This window comes from Pipistrellus kuhlii, unplaced genomic scaffold (genome assembly GCF_014108245.1).
Source record: "Pipistrellus kuhlii isolate mPipKuh1 unplaced genomic scaffold, mPipKuh1.p scaffold_m20_p_10, whole genome shotgun sequence".
Classification (NCBI taxonomy): domain Eukaryota; kingdom Metazoa; phylum Chordata; class Mammalia; order Chiroptera; family Vespertilionidae; genus Pipistrellus; species Pipistrellus kuhlii.
This window is the reverse complement of record NW_023425405.1, coordinates 41826959-41848609: the sequence shown is the minus strand read 5'-3', so window position 1 is coordinate 41848609 and position 21651 is coordinate 41826959. Positions and strand designations below refer to the sequence as shown.

Sequence of the window (21651 nt, the reverse complement as noted above, 5' to 3'; positions counted from 1 at the left end):
CACCTCCAACCAACCCCTACCCACCTTTCCCTCTGACAATCACAACACTGCAAAAATACCCATCTTTAAGTATTCTGTACTTAAAGATGATTCTGATAAGTGAATTGTGAACATTCTAAAAGAAATGGGTCTTATTCTGTTCAGTATTCTTGTAACAATTTTTGTGCAAAGGAATTTTTAAGACACCACTTTATACCCATCCTGAGATTGTAGCTGTACTATGGAAAAGTATATCTTCAACTTCTAAACTCAAGAAACTGCTGGAGAGATTGATTAATCAGGAATTATAAAATGGCAATTTCGTAATTGTTACTGCTCCCATGATAATTGGCCAGAATCACCTACAAAAAAGGGGCTTTCCCTCCTTAGGGGCTTTTTGGTGGTTATCATTACAGTTCTGATACGATATTATTAATTTTCTGAATAAAATTCCAACACCCTTCTTAGTTACCAAAGAGATGAAGATTTCGTTTCGCTTTCTCTCTTTTATTTTTGAGAATTTTATGAACTTTTTATATATGATATCTTCTGTAATGTAAATTAGCTCATTTAAGATTCATTAATAAGATGATGATGTCAGCATAACAAATAAATCACCTGATTCATAGTTATCTGGAAGTTAAGTTTCTCTACAAGTAGCAACAGCCAATGCAAACATACTAATTTAGGCAATTACTGCAAGTAACCAAAAGATGGTGTTCTCTCCCTGTACATAATCTTCCACCTTGCATTCCTCTGGTTAAGTTGAACTACAACTTGGAAGTGCGTGTGCATTTTGTTCTTGCCTTCATGGCAAGCCTCAACTCTTCCTTATACCCTCTTTTATCAAATGGCCTTTCCTTTGTTATTGTTTTTGTTAAAGTTATTGCAATATTTAATAGGAATTTAATAAATATTTGGGTTGAATTTCTATTAGGATTATTAATGTTCCTCTTAGTGTTCTTAGCAAAAAGTCAAGTAGGTTTTGAGTTGTCAGCTCCCAACCCTATTCTCCCCACAGGCTACTTATTGTCGGTGTGTTATTGCAGAACACTGTAGTGTTTCGTTTCTGTACTATAGAAGAAATGCCTATATTCAATGTGTTTCTATCACTTATATTTTCTTTTTGATACTCAAATTGTCCCACATTTGTCTAATTCATTATATTAATTCTTGTATCCTTCTGACATGACCCATTTGTTTTTTAAGTTCTACATTCTCATTAATGTTTTTATATATACATATGCATATATATATAATTGATTTCAGAGAGAAATAGAAACATCAATGATGAGAAAGAATCATTAACTGGCTGCCTCCTGCGTGTCCCTGTTGGGGATCCAGCCTGCAACTCGGGCATATGCCCTTGACTGGAATCGAACCCGGGACTCCAGTCTGCAGGCCAATGCTCAATCCACTGAGCCAGACTGGCTGGGGCCTCATTAATGTTTCTTTTCAAATGATGCTATAAAGTTAAGTTCTAAAGTGCAACTAGGGTTGAAAACTACTGCTGTTCTAAGAGACTTAGTTAGATTTGGGTTTAATATTTGAGCCAGGAATATTTCATAGGTAAATAATTTCTAGATTTTGGATACCTGGATCCTTTTTAAGCTTCTTTCAAAAATGTTTTATTTGAAGGGAAATACGTATACAATAATATAAAGTTAATGTTTACCCCATGGCTTTGTCTAAAATTAACAGAAACAAAAGCACACAAATAAGGAATTTTTATATTAACATTATGAAGTAGTTAGGGTATTCACAAGCTATATAAGCATTTTCCAGTTCTGGACAACTTTAAATGAACGAAGAAGGTAAATTCTCATCACTTCTCCCGGTACTAGATTGCTTTTGTAACTTCTCTGACATTTGCTCATTCACTTGGCAAATACCTACTGAGAATGTACGAAGAGCCGAGCGCTATTCCATGTGACTCAAGAATAAATACAACATAGTCCTGCCCTTACAGAGCTTACTTTGTGTGAAGACCGACATTAAGCAAATAGCATTTGTTTCTCTTCCAAAGTAGTAAGAGAAGGTAGAGGTAGGGAATTCTGTCAATTTGTGTTTTTAAGAGCGTTAGGGATGAAATGTATTCAACACCTTATATATTTGGTGGTTTTCCCTTTCTTTGACTTCAGTACCTTGCCCTTCTGTTCATTAGCATAAACATCTGTGTTAGTATAGTCATGACATAATAAATTCTTTATTTTCATGAACATTATAGCCTAAGATTTTCTCAGTGACATTGGAATACATCCTAAGAATGGCAGCACAAAAGGCAATAAATGATAAGCGGAAAATAGCCAAGGTTCGCTGCAATGGTGCTAGGCATTTTGCAAGACCCACTCTCAAAACTTATGTCATAGCTATGATCTTCAAATGTACTGCCTTATCAAAATATAAAAATAATGTTATGGACCTTTGGTGTTGCTTGGGAATATTTGGGATCACAGATAGTAAGCTTTAAATGCCAAGGGTTGTGTGTCCTATATACATATGTGCAGCAGCCGAAAGTATAATCTTATTTGTGAGCATCAGCACAGCCTCTGAGGTACCTGAGAAAGAAACAAAGTAAAGGAGAGAGGATAACCCTCAAGTTTGGAGACACAAGATAATTAAACAAAACAAATAAAATTTTGAATTGGTTAAGCATTGCTATCAAAATATAGAGTACAGGATTACAGATCTTTTCAAAGAACTCGTAAGTAACAGTAGATGAGAGCCTAATCTTTGAAGGATGGAAAGATACCAGACATTGGAAACCTTACCTTTTTCTCTCTCTTTTAAAATAATGAATGAAATTATTTAGGGCTCAAAATAATGTAGGATCTCAATTCTGAAGCCAGGGTGCTGTGTATTTACAGGTAATCTGTTTGAGTGATTTGAGAATATAAGTGAAGGGACCACCAACATTTAAGGACTAAATGGAGAGAGGGACCTTTGCTGAAAGAGATCAAGAAGGAATAACCAGAGAGATATGTAGTGTTATTTCAGAAGAGAAAAAAAATGAATATGAGATTCATTAAAAAATACCATTCCCCGGCTCCCACCATCATAGAAACTCCTTTCATTGATGTGAGATGATGCTTGGCATCAGTCTTTTTTAATGCTTTCCCAGTTATTTGACTAGAGAACCACTAGACTAAAAAGTTTGTTGTGATGTTTACCAAATCAAAGTGATATTTATTACCCTCTTAACAGCAATTCAATCACTCCATAAACCTTAAAGCTACTTCGATGTTTTGTTAGTTTAAGTAAGAAAGTTGCATTGGAATTTAATTTTCAGTAGTATTGAAGTAGAGTATAGTCTGTATTTGCTATCTTCCCTTGCATATTTGATTATTTCAAGGTGCTTTTTAAAATTCTGTGCTGTCCTTTAGATTCATTCTACTGACATTTATTGAGCTCTTCTTCTGTTCTTAGTGCTGGGCTTGATACTAAGAATCTATACTAATAAAAGGGTAATGTGCTAATTAGACCTTACGTCTTCCAGACAAAGCCACAGTGGCAGGGGCCAAGGCAGGTGGTTAGGAGCAATCAGGCCATTAGGGGAGAGTGGTTAGGGGCAATCAGGCAGGCAGGCAGGTGAGTGGTTAGGAGCCAGTGGTTTGTAAGAGGGATGTCTGAGCGGTCCCGGATAGGAGAGGGTGCACACCAAGCTGAGGGACACCCCTCCCTCCCCCACTGTGTACAAATTTCATGCACCGCGCCTCTAGTACAAAAATAATCTTGTTCTAGTTCCTGCCCTCAGAGTCAACTAAACAACTGACATCTAAGTGATGTGATGAGTGTATCGGGACATGCATATTTGTATGGTAATAAAGGTATATACACATTACGAAAGTAGCACAGGAGTAGTAGTCCAGGAAAAGCATTACTAAAGGTTGATTTAAAAATAGAGCTTTGTAACCTAGGAAGAGAGAGAATGTTATTCTAGGTAAAGGGAGGAGCATATACAGAAACATTGGTGTAAATGTCTTATGAGGAAGATGAGTATAATAAAATATTAACTGAAGTTTTATTAGAAGCAATAGTTTATCCGGTAACATTGAAATACTTTTAAAAATACTCTATGAAAAATTTAGATGCCTATAAAGTATTCCACATTAGTAGAGGATGGTGTAAATATACCCTTCTTGATGGCTCAATTCATGTGACAAAATCTCACACTGAAACTTAGCAAATTATTTGACAACTTGGATGTAGAATGCTGTTTTAAAAAGAGATAGTAACCAACTCCATTTTTACTAAACTTGTTTTTTCTTTTTTCCCCTCTTTTTAAAACAATATATTTTATTGATTTTTTACAGAGAGGAAGAGAGAGGGATAGAGAGTTAGAAATATCGATGAGAGAGAATCGTCAATCAGCTGCCTCTTGCACACTCCCCACTGGAAACGTGCCCGCAGCCAAGGTACATGCCCTTGACCGGAATCGAACCCGGGACCTTTCAGTCTGCAGGCTGACGCTCTATCTACTGAGCCAAACCAGTTTCGGCATAAACTTGTTTTTTCTTTAAAAACATTGATAAACAGATTTCTTCCTGAGAAGGTACAAAAGATTCACAGTGAAGCCTTTGGTGTCTTTGAACAACCCAGAGTCTTATTGTGTTGTGTTGTATTGCATCATAATTGGTTAAGATAAGCTAACAATAATCATGTGAAGAATAATTACAAATATGTGAAAATAAAGTGTGATGATTAATCACTGTCTTATATATAGTACAAGTTACATATTTAGAAGATATAGGAACTTTTCAGGGTTTAGCTGGATTCAAAAAATAAATTACATTCATTAAACATTTCTGTCATGCCACGGATGGTTTAATACAGAGTTATTTGTTTCTTTGAAAAATAAAACAACTCTTTGATCCTTAACTGAAAGCATTGATGGAGATTAAGAACATAGGCATGCTGTGTTCATGGATTGGAAGAATTAATACTGTTAAAATCTCCATACTATGTAAAGCGATGTGCAAATTCAGTGAAATCTATATCAAAATCCTAGTGGCATTTTTCACAGAAACAGAAAAAAAAAAACAATCCTAAAATTTGTACGGAATCAAAATGACCCTGAGTAACAAAGTAATTCTGACTTCTGTTTATTTAACTTGTAGTATTTCATTCTGAGAGAGAAGCCAGTGTTTACGTCACATAATATTTCTTTGTGGACATAGCAGAGCCAATATGTTTAAATGCACACAGGTATCCTGTAAAAATCAGAAATGTGTGCAGCCTGTTGGAGACATCAAAGTGGGCTTATTCCATTGGAAGCATATTGACAGCCAGAGGTATGGTGCAGGCTGGTTTTCTCGCAGGACTGTCTTGCCAGCACACCACTGACTGCCACCCACACAGGACTGTCATTATCTCTGAAAATTAGTGGCAAGCACAAACTACTTCTGTGTCTGAACTGATGGCTCAGAACCTTGGTATGGTAGACTGTGGACTACTGTTGGAGAATGCAGGGGGCCTAAGTGGTATTCTAAGGTCTGTTAGAGGTAGAGTAAGAACTTTGCAAATATAATTATGCCTTTAAATTATCTTTAACCACAAATTCAGATGTGGAATTAGTCTGTGACAATGACCAGCTGGTTTGTGAAGTTGAAATTTTGGCAGAAAGCTAGTCTTTTTCAAGTTCTCATGAACAAGGAACAGTTCTACAAATATGAAAGGAAACCATTGGTTGTTATAATAGATTTTCTTCTGTAGCTGAAATATTTCCAGTGGATTATACTGTTCTATGCAGTTGTCATTGATTTAATTATTTTCATGACAATTCATTAATAGTCACTTCTATCAAAAACAATTACCGGAACTGCATGAATTTTTTTTTAATTTTTCTGCACTAATTTTATTTTCAACCCATTAAATTCTTTTTGTTTACCGAGTTAAATTACTTACATAGATTGTGAATTTTGAAGCTAGAAAATCATACACATGGGATCTTTATTTTCCTTCATATTTTAACTGGCATCTGATAACCTGTTGCTTTAAGATATCACTATTGTTTTTTAGTTAAGATGTAAAATGCAGTTTGCATCCTTTAGTCTTCTAGTAATATCTCTGTGGAAACAGTAGGAAGTTTGAATGTCACAGGGAATTTGTTGTAGCTAGTCAAGAAAGAATGAAAAACACATATTGTAGGAAACAAAACAGTCCTAGCCCCATCTAGGCTTCCTGTAGTTTTGTTCACAGTTTATTAATATATCATTTTAAAAAGATGAATTTTGGGGGCCTAAATTGATACCATTAATGGCAAGTTCCTCTGCCATTGCAGAACAATGAAGACAAAAGCACTCACCCTTTTAATATTCACAGGACTGTGCTAAAGAATAATGATTTAAGATCAAGACAAGAGTTAACTGCCCACCTCACCAACCAGTGGCCTTCCCCAGGAGCTCTGGATGTCAATGCTGTTGCCTTGGATACGTTGCTTTACCGAAAACACAATAAACAGTGGTATGAGTAAGTGTAATATTTTTTTTCCAACTAATTACAGATTTAGTTGTGCCAAACATGGCTATCCACTTTGGTTTTTCAGTTATTCTTCTTTCTGAATTGATTATTAACTTAGAAGAAAAGTAGGATTTAAGTACTTTGGCATGGCAAGTGCTTTGGCTTGTCAAGTACTTTGCCAAGTAGGATTTAAATACTTCGGCTTGGCAAGGTTAGGTTAAGGTAGTGAACTTGTTAATGTTTTGAAGCCAAGGCAGCCTGGGGAAGTAAAATTATCTGAGAAATTATTATGCAGTATTGTACCAGATATCTACTTCTGTTAATCTTTAGCCAGTCTCTTAGTTAAACCTATGAGCTCCTATTAATGAGTCATCTATTTTTTAATCCTGGCTTTGGTGTTTGTATATGCCTTAGGACTAATTTTCCCCCTAGTAAGAAACACAAAATTCCATCTTATGAACAGATAGAAAGATATATATACTTGTTTTTGTGGGTCTAAAAACGTTTTGTTCATTTTCAACAAACCTAATTTGCGGAGGCTACAGAAAATATAATCACTCTGCCTATGTTGGTCCCAACGTTCAGGACTGTCAATTAGTTGTAGCTTCCCAATTTTTAGAGAGTTGCAAGTCTTAGTCTTTCTTCATTTTGAGACTTGTAAATTGTTTTCCTCTTTTTGGCTTTAGGCACTTTCTCATCTGTTTTAAATTTTTTATTATTTCTTTTTAAAATTCTCTCCAAGTTTATGTTTTTCATTGATTGTATGGAGAGAGAAAGAGAAAGAGAAAACAACAAACCATCTATGAGAAACGTCAATGGGTTGCTTCCCATAGGAGCCCCAACTGGGGATTGAACCCACAACCTGGGTGTGTGCCCTGAAGGCGAATCGAATCTGTGACCTTTGGTGCAGGGGACGATGCTCTGTCCAACTGAGCCACACTGACCAGGGCCCACATTCCCATCTTGGTCATTTTTTTCAGTATCTTTATTTTGCTATCCATGTGCAGCTGATTTTCTGATTGTTTTCCCTGCTCTCCCTCCATCCCATCTGTTCTCTCTGTTCCCTTCTCTTTCTCCCTTTTTTCCTCCTCCTTCTTTTTACCTTCTTTCCTCTATTCCAGCATTTTTCAACTTTTCAAAATCTCATGGCACATATAAACGAATTACTACAATTCTGCGGCACACCAAAAATATGATTAAAAAAATAGGTATAATTTTGATTCATTTACACTGGAAAGATATTGTTGTGTTGGCTATTGTCATTTTTTAAAATTTATTTAACAAATAAGGGAAAACAAGTCAGTGTCCCTGACTAAATAGTCATGTTTTAAAAATTGTTGCAGCATATTCAGTTGAAAATCGATGTTCTATTCTAACCTCCCTCCCTCTCTCTTTTTCTTTCTCTGCTCTTCTTTTGGAGCTCTTGATGTTTTTTTTTTTTTGTTTTTGTTTTTTTTTAAATTTCACTGGTAAAGCTACATACACACTTCTTTCTGTGCTTCTTAGAGTGCCGTTCACTACGTAATTAGCAGCCGCTCATTTCTATAAAGAGTGTTTTAGCACAGACACAATTTCCACCTGCTTTAAGTTGTGATATTTTTCATTTATCAAAAGTAAAACTCAAAATAAATTTGACTTTTTTCTTTTGTAAAATCCTCACTGAAGAATATGTTTATTGACAGGAGGAGAGAGTGACAGAAGAGAGAGAGGGAGAGAAGAAAGAAACATCAGCCGGTTGCCTCTCATATGCTCAGCTACAACCTAGGTATGTGCCTTGAGACAAATTCATGCAAAAAAAAAAAAAAGTTATTTTATGCCCTTACGAAAGTTATGAATAGCTAGAGTATATCTCATTCTGCTGGTATATAACTTTACCTTTCAGTAGCATATTTAACTAATGGAAGACCATAACAAAATAATATTAGTTTATTTATATTTCTAATTTGTGATTGAAAAATTGAATTTACAGCAATATTTGGCACATTTATCTCATCTATATATAACATATAAGATGCTTCTGCTTTTTTAACTGCAAAAATATTATAACATTAAATCCTGTCAAGTTAAAGGACTAAACACTATGCCTTTTTATTGCAACATCCACCTTATTAACTTTAGATAGAGGTATACTAGTATTTTAGCCAAAATACATGCATGTACCCCTGCCTGCCTGCAGAGCTACCTGTTGAGGAACTAATGAGTCTAAGTGGCCATTACATGCAATGGATTTAAGAGTAATCTCTGATACTCAATTGCTATGTAACTAAGCAGTAATTCCTCTTCTTGACTCTTGTTTCTGCACACCAATACTTGGTGTAATGCCTATTTACATAGAATTAGAAGGGGCCATGTGGGATAATAAATTGCCTGGCACTGAATAGCTTCCCAGAAAACCTTTATTTATTTAAACTCTATGTCATTTTTTTGTTTGTTTATACTGTCATATCTTGTATCTTTCATGTTTGGAGACTATACACTCACCCAACATCCCAAGTTATACTTTCTTAGAGAGTTTCTAAAACTTTATACAAAATTAAAATGACCAGCAAATCCCAATTTTTCTGAATAAATAATTCCAAACTTTTCATGTAAAAATGGAGACTTTGAATTTTTAGAACAGACTAGTGCTCTATAAAAACCATGTTTGAAACAAATCATAGGTTTTCATCAGGATCTCGTTTTTGCACCCCCAGATGTATAAATTAAGGCAAAGTCTTATACTGACCTGATCACAAATTCCTCTTAATCAGACCAATAATAAAAGTGTAATATGCAAATTAGCCTAACGACCTAATAGCAGAATGACCCTCAGGACAACCATGCTATGACACCCACTGGCGCCAGACCAGCCAAGGTGGGTGTGATGTGATTGGTTGGGGGCCTGGCCATCACCCCATGATCGCCCCAAAGAGGGAGGCCCCAGGAAACCAACCAGTGGACTGCGGCAGGTGGGCAGGACCTACCTTTTGGGGGCAAAATCACGGGGCTCCTGGACTGTGAGAGAGCACAGGCTGGACTGAGGGGCAACCCTCTCACCTCCAGACACAGATTTTGTGTACTGGGGCTCTAGTCTTAAATAAGTTCAACAAACATTTATTGAGAACCTGCCAATTATGGAAGAAGTAGCCAAAACCAACTTTAATAAGGAACATTAGCTTTCTTGATAATTTGATATAGAAACTCACCCTAAAATGAGCCATTAAATTATATGATAATTATCATTTCCTGCTGAGAATATGGGATGTGTACAATTATTTCTTTAGGAACTCTGCGACTTCATTTGCCCAGTTAGATTTGAGAAGAAAGAAAGCATGCTGTTTGATATAATGAATTCTGTGGACTTGTTGACATTTCTTTTTAAAAATGACTAAATACTTTTTAAAAATTTAAATTAAAGTTGGCATACAATATTTTACTAGTTGCAAGTGTATTACATAATCATGAAACATTTATATAACTCACAGAGTGAACCTCTGATAAGTCTAGTTCCTGCCAGAAACCATACACAATTATTATAATACTAGAGGCCTGGTACATGAAATTCATGCATGGGTTGGGGGGTGTCCCTCAGCCCAGCCTGCACCCTCTCTAATTTGGAACCCCTTGAGTGATGTCTGGGACCCCTTGAGGGATGTCCAGTGGGATCCGGCCTAAACGGGCAGTCAGACATCCCTCTCACAATCCAGGACTGCTGGCTCCCATTTGCTTGCCTACCTGCCTTCCTCATTGCCTCTAATCGCTTCTGCCTGCCAGCTTGATCACCTCCTAACCACTCCCATGCCAGCCTGATTGATGCCTAACTGCTCCCCTGCCAGCCTGTTTGCCCTAATTTCCCTCCTCTGCCAGCCTGGTCACCCCTAGTTGCCCTCCCCTGCAGGATTGATTGCCTCCACTGCCCTTCCTCGCAGGCCTGGTCCCTCTCAACTGCCCTCCCCTGCTGACTATCTTGTGGTCACCATCTTGTATCCACATGGGGGCAGCCATATTGTGTGTTGGAGTGATGGTCAAGCTGCATATTATTCTTTTACTAGATAGGATAGAGGCCTGGTACATGGGTACGGGTTGGCTGATTTGCCCTGAAGGGTGTCTCAGATCAGGGTGGAGATTCCATTGGGGCATGGGATGGCCTGAGTGAGGGGCCTGTGCTGGTTTGTAAGCCAGTCATGATCTGATTGGCTGGTCGGTGTGGCTAGTGGGCATGGCTGGTGGGTGTGGCGGGAGTGATAGTTAATTTGCATATTACTTTTTTATTAGATAGGATTATTAACTATATTCCTTATGCTGTACTTGACATACCAATTACTGTTTTTATAATAGACAATTTGTACTTCTTAATCTCTTCACCTTTTCACCCATTCCCTCAGTACCCTCCCATCTGGCAACCATCAGTATGTTCTCTGTGTCTTTAAGTTTGTTTCTGCTTTGCTTGTTCATTTATTTTGTTTTTTAGAATCTACATGTAATTGAAATCATATGCTGTTTGTCTTCATTTATCTGACTTAATTCACTGAGCATAATAGCCTCTATGTCCATCCATGCTGTTGCAAATGGCACTATTTCATTTTTTATGGTTGAGTAATATTCCATTGTATACTAGGCAAAAGTAGGTTTACGATTGTTCATATGGAAAATACTACTGTACAGTAATGAATAAATAATAATACAAAAATAAACTGTGTTTCATGTACTCACAACTATAAACCTACTTTGCCAACCCCTGTATGTACTACATCATTTTTTTAAATCCATTTGTCTATTTTTTTTTTCTTAAAATGAGCCATTGGATAACTTGGCTATGTGATCAACTGCTCATGGAAGGACCCCATTTTCAATTGAAAATGTTGAATTTATTTGTATTGACTGTAGTATTTATAAAAGTTTAAAAATATCATTTCTAATTTATTTCTTGATTATTTAGATCTGGTAAGATTAGTTATGCTGCATTTTATATCTTCTTTTTTTATTTCAAACACAGGAATATCACATTAAAACATTGTAGGCTTAGTGTAAAAATCCAACAGTAACTAAGTATATAAAGTTTATTCCCTTGACACACACATAGAGCAACTGATTATTATTTTTTCTTCCTAATAAGTTCTGTTTTAATAATTTTATTTGTAAAGTCTAGAGCTTGTTAGATACTAGTTATATATAACCTTGTAAGGTTACTGTCTAAATCACCATTTTTTCATCCCAAATGATCAAATTCATTGTCATCACATTTATATCTTCTACTTAAACTTTTTTAGTCTTCTAAATGTATCATTGCTTCTCAACGTTGCTATCATTCACAAAATTACTGAGAATTGTGAGCTTTTATATTAGGGTAGTTTTTCTTAATGACCGCTTATCAATAGAGACTATCACCCTGGATATATTAGACTGAGGTTCTCCTTCCCCTGTGCATTTCATATGCTTTCGGAGTTGGACTCCCTAAAGCACTGAGGCTGCAGCATTATTTTGCAGTTTGTAACTCACATGCATCCCTCTCTGAAAGCCTCCTTTGGACCCCTCCATTGATTTTAGTAGATTAAGAGTAAGTAGATAGGTGTTTTGCCATAGCAGACGCTTATTGTTTCCTTCAACATATTTCTATGAAAATCAAACCAAGAATGAAATGAATAGTACATTTCTGTTTTCATGCACAGTTGCATGTCTGTGTATACAGTGTTTATAGGTTTTGTTTTTATTTTGTGAATAATGTCTCCTTCTGTGCATCACATTCTCTGCTGTCCAGTGGCTAACAGATAATGTGAATTATTATTGACATCAGTACAGCTATTGGGGAAGTAAGGGATATAGATTACCCATATCATTACTTCTGATCACTGACATAAAGTGTATGATTGTAAAAAAAAATTTACTAATAAGTGAATTCAGGCTTACAGCCTCCCCCCCCCCTTTTTTTTAAATTTGCCCTTATTTGTTACCCAGTTCCGTATATTGAAATTTGTATTTGAGTGATTTTAAATTATTTAGTCATATAATAAAGGCAGTGAATTTTATTATGTCCCAAGTGCTCATGACATATAATTCTGACAAGTTTAACTTAAATTATATTTAGCCATGTAATAATGGCATAAACTTTTAAACTATAAACTTTTATGTAGTCACTAGAGGCCCGGGGCATGGAAATTCATACATTAGAGAGGGGTCCTTCAGCCCGGCCTGCCCCTCTCACAGTCCAGGAGCCCTCAGGGCAGGAGGCAACCCGCTCGCTGATCAGGGGAAAGCCATACCCCATCACACCTCTGCTGCTGCCACTGCTGGCAGCACAAGCCTCAGTCAGCCCTGGTTACCTGAGCTCAGGTGGCCCTGGGTGGCTGGGCAGCTGACATCCGAGGCTTGCCTGTGCCTCAGGCTGGCCCTAGGCAGCTGGGGGACTGAGGGGACTGGGGGATTCCCGAAGCAGGTGCATGGAGCAACTGGACCAGCCTAGAGGCGGGCCCAGCCGTGCCACGTGCCTGCCACCCCCGCGGAGATGTGGGGACTGGGCACCACCATCTTGTGGCTGTGAGCGCTGACGTCTTTGAGGGCATGATAGTCAATTAGCATATTCCCTTTTTATTGGCTGTGGGCGCCACCATCTTTCTGAGGGCATGACAATCAATCAGCATATTCCCTCTTTATTAGATAGGATAATACATGACTCTTACTCGCTTGGGTTCTTATTTTGATTGAGTAAGGTATTACTTTTAAAATTTTACTCAGAAATACTGATAGACTGTTAATTGGTGTGATGTTTCTGGTGGGTTACATTTAAATCTTACAGTGTGATGTTAATCAGTCTAAAATTCTAAGGTAGGATTTAGTGGTGACCTTTTAATGTCCCATAGACACAGCTTTACTTCATATCAAAAACAGTTTGTGAGATGTAGTTGCAAATCAAGTTGGAAATCAGTTAAGAATGTGAAAACCCAACCTATTTCTTGTCATTAGTGCAAACATCTGAACCAGATTTTTCCTAGGTGATGGATCTGTAAGTCAGTTTCATGCAAGACAGTTATTGTATGGTATTGTTCTTAATATCTTATGAATAAGGGGCTTACTTTTAGCTTGGAATTTTTATTGTTTGTGCAGAACAGGATTGTCTATCAAATTCTGTCCCTGTGTTCATTGGCTTTTGGTTAAGTAAAGTCTGTATCTCAGGGATTGTTCACTAAACGTGACAGACTAAAGGTAGGACGCTCTCCTGGTCACTGGATTTGGAAGTTGATATTCTACGAGGACTTCAATAGGTCACGCAGAAAGCTGTGTTGCAATTATAGAGCTGCCTGTACAGGTTTCCTCCCTCACGTGGGGGGCCGTAAATGCGTGCTGTCAAGCTCTCAAGTTTTTACAATATTTCAATGAATTCCAAATTGTTTTGCTTCTGGGTATTTTTTGCTTGTAACTATATCTCTATGTAATTTTTGCATTCTAATAACATTAACAAGTTTCTTATGATGAAAAGTTAGTATCAGAAACTCATCATAAACCATTGTTTTAAAAGAAAGCTTCCTAACTATAAGACACAGAAAATAATTTGGAAAAGAAACTTATACATAGCTTCCTTTATTAAATCCCTGTGTTCCTGTTTTCCTCTATAGCCAAATAAGATTTTAATGCAGATCAAGTGAAATTTTCAGTGATTTTGATTAAATACAATATAGTTTACATGATCTATCTCAGCAAACAAAGCTGTTTTTTTTTTTTAAAGAATTGCTTCTAATAAAACAGGAGGCCAAATCTTTTCTTCCTTTACCAGAAAGGAGACAGCATAGCATAGTAGTTCAGGAGACAGAATTAGAGTCAGGTCACCAGGTTCAAACCCAATCTTTTTGTGCCCTAGTTTTATCTGTTATAAAGTAAGGGTATTAAAAATTCCAAACTTTTAATGTGCTTATGATGATTAAATAATACACACAAAAGTATTTAGAACAATGCCTAACATTTGTTAAATGCTAATATTAGGTGTCGTTATTAAAAATCACTTGTTGAATAGCTCATATACTTGTTATCTATATACTTTATACAATAAAAGCCTAAGTGACCATTACAGTGAAATGACCGGGACAGCTGGTTGCTATGACACACACTGACCACCAGGGGGCAGATGCTCAATGCAGGAGCTGCCCCCCGGTGATCAGTGTGCTCCCACAGGGGGAGGCTGCTTAGTCAGAAGCCAAGCTCATGGCTCATGAGCACAGCAGCAGTGGCGGGAGCCTCTCCTGCCTCTGTGGCAGTGCTAAGGAGTAGCGAGTCAAGTGGATCAGAGAACCAAGTAGTAAGGAGGGAGCAGGCAGGTGGTAAGGAGCGAGGGATCCCAGACGGCGAGTGAGATGTCTAAGCAGGCAGTTGGACATTCTCCGAGGGGTTCTGGACAACGAGAGGGTACAGGCAGGGCTGAGGGCTCCTCCCAGTGCACATTTTGTGCGCTGGGCCTCTAGTCTATTATAATTATCAGAAGTTTTCTATACTAGAACTTCCCATCACTTATAAATATAATTAAGAACTTTTATTTTTCCAACATTAGAAAAATCACTATTTAATAAAGTGAGAATACCACTTGCATTGTAAGCTAGTAGTTACTCCATCACCATATTCTTCACCTCATTTCTTACAGGAAATAGATACTTATTGTATATATCCCCTCCATACTTAATATCTATCCATTTGATAAATTTTTAAGTCTACTTCTGTGAATATGAATAATGACTATGTAATAGATTATTTGAATTATATATGCATTCCTATAACATTATCATATAACACAAGACATGTCTAGAAAATTAGGGTTTGAGTACCTTGGGAAATAGATATCGAACCTAAAAAACACGTTCATTTTCCTGGATCATTTATATTTGGAAATAGTAATTAATTGTTCTCTTACTTGAAAAATGGCAATAACATCAAAGCTGCATATATCTCTTGAGTTGATTTTATCCTGACAAGACAAATATGAGGACACTTTAATAATAAATCTTCATTAACTTTCCATTTATAACTGAGATATTCTTTTAATATAATATGTTTCTAATTAATAGAAAATGGGCTCACAATTGCAAATACATGAGGGAAGAAAGTAAATTATCTGAATGGTGTTTTAACACAGATATTTTATTACCCAACAGTTTTAAGCTTCTAAATTATAGGAATTTATAATAATTTTTACTATAATAATCACACACAAAAATATCAAGGTACTGAAGAATTCTGAAGTGCTTAGAAGACACTAGATCATTATTAAGTTTTGTTCTGACGATTTTGCTCTGCATCTATAGATTTTTCTCCTCCTTGGACACCTGATAATAACCAGATGTCCCCATTTCTTAACAAGCTGAATAATAAAACAAATTGGTGCAAGGATTTAAGTTTGTTTAAGAAATTGCTTTCTTTTCCATTTTTAGTGGATTAAACAGATAAACATACAAAAAAGGTGGAGGGAAGAATATAATGGAGATCATACTGCAGCCATGATAAAGACCACATTTAGGAGAAAATTGGGGAGAAATTAACCAATTAATTGAAGAAAACCAGTAAAGAATATCTCTAGAAATTATTTGTATGAGAACAAATCTAAGTATACATCACTGTTGTTTTACAGAAAAAGTTATCAAAATCTTGACCAGTTATCAGCTGAAGTTAGCCTTTCTCAGACTTCCCTGGACCCAAGCCAGTCACAAGACGATGGAAAACAAGACACGTTAAATTCAATCAGTGAAGGTAAGGAAAAAGGTCTGCTTGAAAAGCACTTTTCCTGCACTTTCTGTTCTGTGGCTGCAGAGGACTGCTAAAGAATAATCTCGATATTTCTGCAAAATATGCTGAGAATTAAACTGCCATTATGATTGAAAATGGTCTGCTATTGTTTGTACCTCATGAGTTTGTGGCTAACCTCCAGATTCTCTTCAGTTTTTACCTTTACTTCCTTGCTTCCTGTGCACTCTTTTCTACCCACTCCAATTTGGCTTTTGTGTCTCTACTACTTACTGAAATGATTTTATCAAGGTGACTAACCACTGCCATATTGCTAAAGTCAGGTCTCTGCCTTCATCCTATTAAGCTCAGCAGCTTTTGCTAGGACCATTTTTTCATTTGTTAGTCACTTTTGGTACCTTGTTTATGAGTACTCAGAAAAAACATGGGGAATAGACGTAAAAGAGTTTTGTTTTTCCCATCACTCCTTCCTGCTGGGCTCAACCAACCTCTCTTCCCATTGGGTTGCATTTTCCTCAACTACATCTTGGTCAAATTTCACCGCTTTTCAGGTTCCTCTTAATGATCGCATTTCATTTCTAAGACTCAACCTATTCCTTTTAAAAGCTCGATAGCTTAATTGGCTCAAAGCTCTTTCTTCCTGCCCTCAGCATAGGCTACAGTTGTGAATACAGCCCTTTGGATTGGACAAGTGGTGCTGGTATGAAAGAGTACTCACATCTTTCTCTCTCCTTCCCAGCTCTGCATGTGCTGGTGTGTGTGAGAGCTAGGGACAGTTTCTTACCTAGGGGGAACTTGCATTCCTTTATACTTCCAGTTTCTATTTTTTCCTTTCTCCATTGCAATAAATGGCACTGTCCCCCCGCCTCCCCCACCTCCTGCTAGGCATTATTCTAGATTCTACACTTCCCACTTACATCAGTAGGTCAGTTTATTAGCAAGTCCTGGCAGCTCCCCATAGAGCACATGACTTCCTCCCTTACTGCAGTCCTACCCTGTTTCCCCGAAAATAAGACAGTATCTTATATAAATTTTTCTCCCAAGGATGCGCTAGGTCTTATTTTCAGGGGATGTCTTATTTTTCCATGAAGAAGAATACGGTACACGTTTATTGTTAAATAAAAATAAAGGAAATTTATTACCTGAATATGGTACGATAGTATGATAGTTGTCAACACAAACAAGACAAACTATGAATCCTACAGTATCAAGAATTTACTCATTTATTCAATGACAATCATGTCATCATCTTCTGGAACATCATCATAACAATCCAATTCCTGAATTTCCTGGTGAATTTCTTGTGACTCCATTTCTTTCAAAATCAGTGGACCAAACCTCTCATGTTTAGCTTAGGGGGGCCTTATTTTTGGGGGATGCCTTATATTTCACTCAGAAGGAAACCTGTAAGTAGGTCTTATTTTCGGAGGATGTCTTATTTTCGGGGAAACACTGTAGTCTGTGCGGCTTGGAGCAAGCCTCTTGGATGGACTGCTGCCGTAGCTTTTTCAATGTTCTTTGGTCTCTCATTCTAGCTTCCTCATAATCCATTCTCCATACAGTAATCAGTGATATTTTAAAACATACCCACTAAAGACAGAGTAAAATTCAAACTGCATACCATGACATCATAATTGTTGAAAGAATAAGTTATTTTTTTTCAAGAAATATTAAGCTCCCCATATGGACAGATATTATGCTAGTAACTTATTAGTAGCTGCCATATTTCATCAAATCTAAGATGCTCTGAGTTTTAAGGCACACCATTATTGCAGTTTGGTGGCTCATTTGGTGGTTGTCCCATACACCAAAAGTTGCAGCTTTGATTTAGGGCAGGGCATATACCTGGGTTGTGGTCGAGGTATATATGGAAGGCAACTGATCTATGTTTCTCTCACACATTGATGTTTCTTCTCCCTCCTTCCCTCTCTTCTTTTCTCTTTAAAATCAATTTTAAATATATATATATATATATATATTTCCTTGGGCGAGAATTATGATACACCATTATTTTATGTACAATCACAAAAGAAAAATGCCAATAATTCATATATAACATTTCAACATCTTAGCATTTAAAAAAATATTTTTATTTTACTTATTTTATATTTTATTTTATTTATTTTATATTTATTTATTATATTTATTTTATTTACTTTATTATTTTATTTATTTATTTTATTATTTTATTTTATTATTTTATTTATTTAATTTAATTTAATTTAATTTATTTTATTTTATTAATTAGAGAGAGAGGGATAGGTACATTGATGAGAGAAACATCATTGATCAGCTGCCTTCTGCATGCTCCCTACTGGGATCCAGCCAGCAACTGGGGTGTGTACCCTGACTGGGAATTGAACCTGTGGCCTCTTGGTTCATGGGTTGGTGCTCAACCACTGAGCCACACCACCAGGCAAGCAGTGATTTTTAAATTTATTATTTGTTATCTTAATGCCTGGCATATAGCGTACATCCAGTGACTTCTAACTTAACATTGGTAGCAGTACCATTTGAAGACTTGTACAGTCCAGACTCCACTATCAATACATTTAAAACAGAACTGGTCTTTTTTGCTATGCTATAAAACAAAAAATCAATTTTCTGCTCTTAGTAACTAATTTGATTCTGCTAGGCACTACACTGTCATCTGAGGCAAAAAGTTTTATTAACCTTCAACTGTTGCCATATTTTATAAAAATATGAAGTTGTTAGTGTTTTTAGGTCCTTATTGGTATCAATCTTCAAGGACGATTAACTATTTGTTATTTTTTCCTGATTTCAGGTAAAGAAGACACTCCCTCCTTACTTGGTCTCTGTGGGTCTCTAACATCAGTGGCAAGTTACAAATCTCTAACTAGCCTCAAATCCAATGACTGTCTTGCAAGTCCTACAGCAGAGATGACAAGTCCAGGCCTAACTCCATCCTGAACATTTTAATGTAAAAGCCCAAAGATTTTATGTTGCAGAAGTTCTATTAAGTTTGACTGCTGGGAAAACCTTTGGAATTTTATATTGTTCTGGCACACATGTGGAGTTCTATTGCGTCTAGTTCAATATACTCCATGTAAACTGAGTTGGGGGGGAAAGATCCTGCCTTTTTTTTTTTTTTTTCATTAAAAAATTCTTATATTTGTCACTTAGAAAGTTTAAAATGAATAGGCCTAATGTTTTTCAAAGATCCTCTAAATAATCATTTGCAAATTGTACATATTTATTATTTAGTTGATTTTCATATATTTACATGTATCATAATTGCCAGAGACCAAGTTCTAGGTTTTATTCCAGAGTCTTTTGCTAAGTATTTTCTTTCCTTTTTTATTCAACGATTCAAATTTCTAAAAATGACTTATAATTTCTTCCTACGTTCTCATGTTAAAAGACTTGTTTTTAATATGAGAATGTTTTCAGCTGCAGTTTGACAGTGGCTTATTCAGTTTTTCTTTAAGTCATAATTTGATGTCAACCTCGCCTTCCACTTAACATTTTATATATTTTGTAGGAATGTGCCTTTAGGCAGTTACTAAATTTGTTAGGGTCATAGGGAAAGTACTTTAGGCCATTTAGATAAAATGAATAAAATTTACCTTTGTTTCCCCAAAATTTTCTTAAAAGTCGATCCATTAAAAAAAAACCAGCTGACTATGCCTCCAAAATTAAACATTGAAAAAGTGTAGAAAGATGTTGAAAAAAAAATATTTGATCAGGGAAGTTTTCAAGTTCAATCAAGTATTTGAGAGGCTTTTAAATTAGTATCAGTAAGTAATCACCATACTTAATGTCCGGCATAAGTGCCGTTTTCTTTCCCTTATGGGCTGCAGTGAAGTGTCATGTATGTTTTATAGTTTCTATTATTAATCATTCCACAGTCTCTTTTTAAAGTCAATATTAAAAAATCCCTGCACTTCTACAAGTTAAAAAAAAAGTTTTCTTTTTAAAAACAGCTTTAAACTGTATTTTATTTATTTATTTATTTATTTATTTATTTATTGCAATTTTTGGAACTATTCATTTTTGTCCCTAAAAACTTCAGCATATTGGAGAAGAAAATGGATTAAATCTATTTTCTGCAGTAATACGAGGAGAACATGCTCAGTTGTGCCAAAGAAGTTTTATACATTGTTTACACGAAGAGGCTACAATACTTACTGGGGACTTATGTGATATTTTTGTTTACTAATAAAACATTACTTTCAAACTTAGTAGCTTTGACATATAGGAAGAATGTTCCTCCTAAAGCAATTTATTTTTGTCGAGAGGAGGCAGAAGTGCTGAACTTACCACAGCCATTCTATGCGCTGGAAATGTAGGAATGTGGCGTTTCTCTGAAATCTTTAGAGCTTTACCCTCATAATTTGGAATTTAAGATAATAAATAGTAACAAGGCTAGTCTTATATGTAAGACAGTCCCAACAATGTCATTTCAGGGACAAAGGAGGCCTGGAATCCCTTAAAAGTAAGTTATCTTAGACATACCAGGACTACTCAGAGCTTTATTCTTTTAGCTTAAGGCTTTTTAGTACTTGTAAAAATGCAAATATTCTTGAGAAATGGTACCTTTAATCTCTGAATTTTGAACAGCTGATTGTGAGTGAGGTAGCCAAAGCAATCTTTACTCAGCATGGGGATGGAAGGTATAAAAGGAGGGCAGTGGGAATCCTGGGAGGAGGAAATGAGAAACGGTTAAGGAGGGGAACCTCAAAACTTTTAGGCTGGCCTTAAGCACTACTGCTGCTTTCCTAAAAACTTTCAGAATGTTTTAACGCTTTATAATTCACGGTCTACTCTCAACTTGACATTTTCCTCCAGTAACTTTAAATAATCATTGTTACATTTTTCCATACATTTTTATAATACAGAAAGTTAATTCAAGATTCCGTAATGAATACAATTTTTCAGAGTTGTCTAATGTGTTACTGTAACTTGTGCATCTTGAGTGCAGGTTGAAACATGACACCTGAGGACCATGGCTTCCTCCTTTCTTGGAGCTCTTGGTATAAAATTCATCTGCTGTGAATTCAGGTTTCTACTCAGTTCATCTCATACTAATTAGAGAGAGAGCTTATGTGTGCATGAGGAAACAACTTACGTCTCAATCTTTAGTTCCATTCAGTAGTGTTTATTGTTCATACACCCTCCCCAAAATAGAATGCTGAAGTACATGCTATTATTTCCATGTGTATTTTGTTGCCTTGATGTATTACACTTGTTGCATGTATATTAAACATTTTGTACCATGAATTAGTGGTCTTAATTTACCCTTGACAAAAAGTTACTTGATTCAGGTTATACACTGAGTTGACAAATAGGGTAAAAGTATATTACCTAACTAGAGGGAGGCCTGGTGCATGAATTCGTGCACGGGTAGAGTTCCTTGGCCTGGCTGCTGATCAGGAAAGGGACTGTAGGAGGCTGGCCAGTGGCAGGGAGTTGGCTGTGGGAGTGCACTGACCACCAGGGAGCAGCTCCTGTATTAAGCATATGACTCCTGATGGTCAGTGTGCATCACAGCGA

The 21651-nt window shown here is 36.4% G+C and overlaps 1 protein-coding gene and 1 long non-coding RNA gene across 5 annotated transcripts in view; one reads left to right on the top strand and one right to left on the bottom strand.

Annotated features, from left to right (window-relative positions):
- The window catches only part of RUNDC3B (RUN domain containing 3B), an 89289-nt gene extending 67911 nt beyond the window's left edge, over window positions 1–21378 (top strand). For 2 of the 4 annotated variants that reach the window (XM_036429529.2, XM_036429531.2), the window contains 3 exons: window positions 6301–6447; window positions 16025–16143; window positions 18923–21378. In XM_036429529.2, coding sequence (XP_036285422.1) covers window positions 6301–6447; window positions 16025–16143; window positions 18923–19068 — 412 coding nt within the window. In that variant the 3' untranslated portion in view covers window positions 19069–21378. The remainder of the gene's footprint in view (window positions 1–6300; window positions 6448–16024; window positions 16144–18922) is intronic. The other 2 variants (XM_036429532.2, XM_036429533.2) reach the window with 1 other exon arrangement.
- On the bottom strand, window positions 3749–7159 carry LOC123651964. The gene is made up of 3 exons (XR_006740981.1): window positions 6353–7159; window positions 5884–6045; window positions 3749–3892 (listed from the first exon to the last, which is right to left on the bottom strand). It is a non-coding gene; the product is annotated as an uncharacterized LOC123651964 (long non-coding RNA).
- Window positions 21379–21651: the final 273 nt, after the last annotated feature.